Source organism: Eulemur rufifrons, chromosome 1, assembly GCF_041146395.1.
Source record: "Eulemur rufifrons isolate Redbay chromosome 1, OSU_ERuf_1, whole genome shotgun sequence".
Classification (NCBI taxonomy): domain Eukaryota; kingdom Metazoa; phylum Chordata; class Mammalia; order Primates; family Lemuridae; genus Eulemur; species Eulemur rufifrons.
In genome coordinates this window covers 13,368,030-13,374,029 of record NC_090983.1, presented here as the reverse complement: position 1 = coordinate 13,374,029, position 6,000 = coordinate 13,368,030, and the positions used below count along the sequence as shown (strand labels likewise).

Here is a 6,000-nt window from a genome sequence, read left to right as displayed (position 1 = left end):
TTTTTCATAATAAAAATACTATTTTGATGATGAGAGAAAGTAAAGCTGTATCTATTCAGAAAAACAAAATACACTGCCTTTCTGGTTTCTAAATCGATCTCTTACGGGTTTAGTTGAGGAATCGGTTCTCCTGGGTCTGAACTGCCACGTGTGTGCTCACAAGACTGAGCTGCTGAGGTGGAGAAGCAGAGCGCAGTCGTGGTGTAGCTCTGTCTCCGTGGCTCCGTCGTCAGACAGCCCAGATATCCTCAGCCAGGCTGACCGCTGATTCAAGCAGCCTTCGGAAACTTCAGTAGAGATACAAATACCCACCTCCCTTACACACAACACTCAGGACATGCCAGTACATTAAGGTGGGAGGTAGGGAAAAGGCCTGTGCTTTCAAGTCAGACAGACAGAGTCCTCTTGGTTTTCTCACCCGTAAAATGGAGAAATAATGCCTTGCAGAAGTGTTGCCAGGACTGAATGAGATAATGTAGGTATAGCACCCAGCATACAGTAGGTGCTAATTAAATGTTTGCTACTATTATTGCCTTATGTCTATAACAAAGACAACAAAAGCTAAATTAAGCAAACATAGTAACAAGCAGGGAGTATTTTATTGTATGCATATTCTCAAAAAAAAGAAAAAGAAAAAACCTCACAAAAACAGAACCCACAAATAGGAGCAAAGAACAAAGTTTTCTAGCATCTCTGGGATACACATGGTACTGTATCTTATAGAAACATAGCTAGTACAAGAAAAGAATGCACTAATTAACATTACCTTTTGCTTCCCCAGTCAAAAAAGGCTATAGAGAAAAACACTTTAAATTGTACTCTAATACAAATTTGTTGCACAGTTAAACTTCAACTTACTCAAAGAGTTATTGTATTGTAAACTGCAGAAAATAGAGTAGGCATTCAATAATCTGCTCACAATTAACAATTAAGCAATAGACACTTGAATAAATATAGCATGTATTACTTATTTGTTAAACCTCACATTTATAATGAGCAGATGGTTTATCATTATAGCAACTGGTTTCTTACATTTTAGGAGACACCAGATCCAGTAACAGAAGTAGAAAGTACTTTAATGAAAACTGATTTTAGAAAAATATCTCCTTGGGTCAGAGCTACTATGGGTATTTATTACATATTTGGGTCAGTTTCAACAGCTTAAAAATGTAGATACTAACAAACTGAATTATTTAGGGGGAGAACAAAGTGATATATTCTAGAGCAATATTTTTGTTCATATTCTCTAGGTAGCAGGACCCAGCTAGGACATAGTAAATAGAGATTGACAATGTAAGGAATAATTTGTTTCCACTAACGCTATAGGGCTATTGCTATCGCTCGGACTAATAAAGAGCAATTTAAAAACATGTTTAAAATGAAGAATTGGCATTTCCTTATCACATAATACTAGATCTAAATATAAGGATCTTCTCTAATATTCCATACCCCTAACCCCTGTATGTACAAATTAGCTTGCATATTCAGCAATGGAAAGACCAGTAAACTGTCACTTAAAGAACTAATTTACATGACCCATTTAAGAGAAATGCAGTCAAAATAAGGCAATAACTATAAGCCTATCTGTACCTTGTGTGTCTAGTCAGGAAAATTCAGAAAATAATTTTTGCCCACCTCTATAAAAAAATATTACCCCATTTGCTACCTAGACCATGACAGACAAGACAAGCCTGGCATGTGTGTCTTTAAACAGAAAAATGGTCACAGGCCAGGGTGAAGAGCAAGCTATCTTGAAACAGTCTCCTTTCCTTTCCTAAGATACCTCACTCCAATTCTTCCTTAAATATAAATTCCCTCCTTGGTTTACATTAACTTAACCCCTTAGGAGGCACTATAACAACTTTATGTTCTCTATGGAACATAGGGTTTTCCGTTAAGAATTTCTTAAAGTAAAAAAGTGTGAAAGCTATGGAGTATTCTGAGCAGCTGTGATACTCTGTTTAATCTACCACAGATGTTAAAAAGTCACATTTTACAGAAGTTAGAAGAAAACAAAACCACAGTTCAGCACTCTTCCACAGGGCAAGGAATCGCTCATGCTCTATTTTCCTTTCAGGACTTAATAAAACCCCCAGGATAGCACCATTGTATGGGCTGAACCATTAACTGAACCAAAGTGAATACAGGAAGCTTACATTTAACATTGCGGTTGAAAAGTTGCCACCACTTAATTTTACCGTACTATGGGTTAGCAATATAATAGGATCTAAGAAAGTTTACCTTTTTCAGGTGACGTAACACAAAAATTACAAGGAGCAACAAAACATTTCGGTCTTATTTCTGAAGACAAGTCAACTTTTCATGCAGATCATTCCAGCACACGATCTGCCTGACCTGCTTTCCTTTCCTTATTATCTGTGTCACACAGCTATTAAGACATCTTATTTTAATTGCTTGTCTTAAACTTCTTAGTCCCTCTAAGATGCTGTTACAAAACAGACTCAGTCCCTTAGTTTGATCATACAAAATGACTATGTTGTCTCAACATGATCCCAAAACACGGAGGGGTGCAGTACTGAGATTTTAAAATCAGTATCCATTAGTAAGACTAACAAAGATACTGTTGCTATTTTAATATTTGTTCTTTAAAAAAGTTGGCCCTTCTCCACTCAATTCCTTGGCCCTAAAGTAACAGATACATGTACTATTGTTAAAAAAAAAAAACCCAAAAAACATAAATACTGGAATATGAAAAGATCGGCCCCCATTCCCTATCTCTTTCTCATCCTAGTACTCAGTGTCCAAAAGCCTTAGAAATGCCATTATGAACAACAGCAACAACCTTTGATAGTTGTTATGAAAGCAATTTACAAGGTGGAAAATGACAGCACAAGACTGTTACAGCTCTGGGTCACCAACTTCCTTCTCTGAAATATGAATAACACTAGCTACAACTGAAAGTCAATATAGTCAAAAAGCTATGGAGCACTTTTCTGAGGAGGATATTAACTGCCACAGCATCGCAGAGGTTCATCTTGGAACTAGACAGAATGCGTCAGGGAGGAGGGCGGGGCTGCCCCAGGGAACAGGCTGATCACCCCCACCACAACCACGCTGCTTGCTGGGTTTTCCATTAGTCGCTTACTAACTGCAGTGAGAAAAAGTCAGGCGGCTCGTGTGACTTCCATGTTAACAGCACCATAAAAAAGTTGGGTCCTCAGAGCATGTTTGGGAGAAAAGGAAGAATGCAGACTGCCTTGGTTATTACAGAAAGTTCACAACTTACTTAGAAGCCACTGCACAGGCTCCCCCGCGGCACGCTGGGTGGGGAGGGAAACTGAAGTGAGCCGAATGCTAAGTGCAGATTATGGCACTACCGAAAAAGAACAGGTATCTTTAACAAGGTCACCAATAGCCAGGTGTAGAGGATATTCACAAACTGCCAGCACATAAGCAGTGGTGTCTGGTTGCTTCGGTTCCCATTGCCACCCCTCAAGAAAGGGAGAACAAGTCCCCCTTCCCCCCAACTCCTGCTCTGACGGCAGAGCCACAGGAGCCCTGGGAGGCCCCTGGTCCGAGTGAAGTGTGTCTGCACTTGGGACTGCTTTAAGAAAGTTCTAAGCGTTAATGTTTTTGTTCAACTTTTTCCCCGCTAGAGCTCTCGTTTACTAGATTATTCTTTCATTACACACTAGCTCCCATTACACATGAGTTCATGAGGAAGTTTCGTTTAAGTAATCCATTCCTCAGGGAGCCACTACTGATAGACCTTTTCCACATGAGTCCCCACAGGTAAGTTCCACAAATGCCCCAAGACACACCTTTACTTTTTTTTCTTTATAAAAATGCGATTTGTTTGTAAGTGGCTACTGTCCGTCCACGTACGAGACAGTGACCGTGGAGCTACGTGGGAAGGGCTTCATTTGGTGGAGTTGCTGTTTGTAGGTGTGGACATCGCCCGGCTCCCGGATCAGTGCGGAGAAAACCCGGTGGCCAGGCTGCAGCCCACCACAGGCGTCATGTCCCATATCTACAAGGGAATCAGAAACGAGGAAAAGGCAACGCTGAGCATGTGGTCTCACAGCAGAAATCAACACTGACAAACAAACTGCTGTTAAACTTGAAAAGGTGTCAAAATAACAAATTCTCTCATTTTCTTCTTTCTCTACAAAATCTCCTTAAGATTTATGTAGAGATAAAACAAAGTAGTTCACCAGAATGTGAAGAAAGCTTATAAATAGTATCTTGATGCATAAAAAGTACATCATCATCATGTTTTACTATAAATCTAATTTTTTGAAAAGCCCACTGGGAATATAAAATATTTCAGTTCCCCAACTCAAGAGTGATACTAAGTATAAAACACTCACTTTCGATTCCTGTGTTAGTGAGCCAGGGATTTAACTTAGCAATGAGGAGGCCTTCTGCCCAGGGTGAAAAGGCATGTTAGCAGGGGAAGGAACACATAGACTTGGGTGGGCCAAGATCCAGGCCAGCCAGGGAGGAGAAACTCTGAGGCCAGGTGGGCACCCACAGGGCTGCCAGGCCCTCCCCAGTTTACTCTGCCAGATTGGCAGGGCAGAGGGAAATGCCACCGGGATTGACCGCCACTGAGGGTATGGAAACTCACAAGCAGGCATTTTGTCACTCAGGGTTTCAGACTGGCAGTTGGTTGCTTATGGAAAGGAAAGGCAAGCTTGCCAATCAGAAAGGGCTGGAAATGTCTCTGTCCCCTTTGCAGCACGATGATGGGGCAATCTGAACGGAGATGCTAATTGAGACGATCACGCAGCTTACCTTTACAACACGATCGGTCCCACAGGTCACCATCAGTCCCCTGGCAACGTCCATGGACATGTGGGAAATGTTATGTTTTCCTTCATGAAAGGTTGCTAGAGAAGTCCGACTGACAAAGGAGAGAGAGATCACTGACAGCTCACCTGACTACACCGTAGCTAAGGGGTACGTTTTTAGCCGTATAAAAGAAGTAAAGACTTAACAACCATAGGGTTAAAATTTGCTCCTAAAAATGTGCTTATGGTTTTGAAAACTAACCTTATAATGAAAAAATGACAGAAAGCATGATAAACTGCAAGATTATTTTATAAAAGGTTTTATAAAGCTCCTAAAATAACTGAAGTTTATGTTGTTGACTGGAAAGGCTGAAACATGCCTAGACATAAAAACAAGAACCTTCCACAGGAGTGGAACTGCACTGAGTGAGATCACGTGGCACAGGCTGATCATTCCCGGGACGGCTGCGGGACTCCCCGAAACCTCCCAGCTGTCCCCAGGAGCAGCGCTTCCTACGGCGTTGGCTCTCGCTCTGCCCTGAAGCCCAGCAGCCCCGACTTCCGTCACTAGCACTAATACCAGTGGTGACGCGCCAACTTTCCCACTTGCGCCTCTGCAAGGGTTTGCCAGGCCACCACTTAAAAGATGATTCAAAGGGAAGGGGAAGAAAATGGTGGTTCTGTCCTAATGGATCTGTTTGAGTTGGGGCAGAACACGGGGTATACAGACAGATGTGTCTTACACACAGAGAGTTAAGAACAGACTGCTAGGTCAGGTTTTTGTGGACGGACAAACATTGGTCACTACAGTTTTTCCAGTCGTTAAATTTCCATACATGCGTGAGCAAAGCTCTGGGCACTGGGTGTTCCTGTGGAGAGCCAGCTCAACCACTGCCATCCACGCACACGTGCGCTTGTCCCTGCACAGCACGCAGTGGGACTTGGGGGCTCAGGAACGTCCACTCATTTGCTGGACTGGCCTTAGCATTCCTCACCGTGTTCCAGAGCAATCTGCCCCGGCCAGTGGAGCAGCCTGAGGTAAACACTGGCTGTCCTGAGTCACAAAGCTAGGGCAGAATCCTCTCTTAAGAAATGGTTTGAGACACTCACTCTTCGTCTTTGATTGAGTCATAGCAGGAATCACACACCCGGACTTGGAACTCGAAGCCCATGACCGGGTAACTCGAGCGCTTGCTGCTGCACTTCCCGCAGACAGCCTGGCCGCACTTCCTGCAGTGATGCTGCG

At 42.6% G+C, this 6,000-nt stretch overlaps 1 protein-coding gene across 1 annotated transcript in view; it reads right to left on the bottom strand.

Annotated features, from left to right (window-relative positions):
• Positions 1–639: 639 nt before the first annotated feature.
• WDFY1 (WD repeat and FYVE domain containing 1) overlaps positions 640–6,000 on the bottom strand; it is a 52,317-nt gene continuing 46,956 nt past the window's right edge. Inside the window, exons 10-12 of the mRNA XM_069466875.1 lie at positions 5,865–5,995; positions 4,759–4,867; positions 640–3,991 (exon numbers count right to left, since the gene is read on the bottom strand). Coding sequence (XP_069322976.1) covers positions 3,932–3,991; positions 4,759–4,867; positions 5,865–5,995 — 300 coding nt within the window. The 3' untranslated portion in view covers positions 640–3,931. The remainder of the gene's footprint in view (positions 3,992–4,758; positions 4,868–5,864; positions 5,996–6,000) is intronic.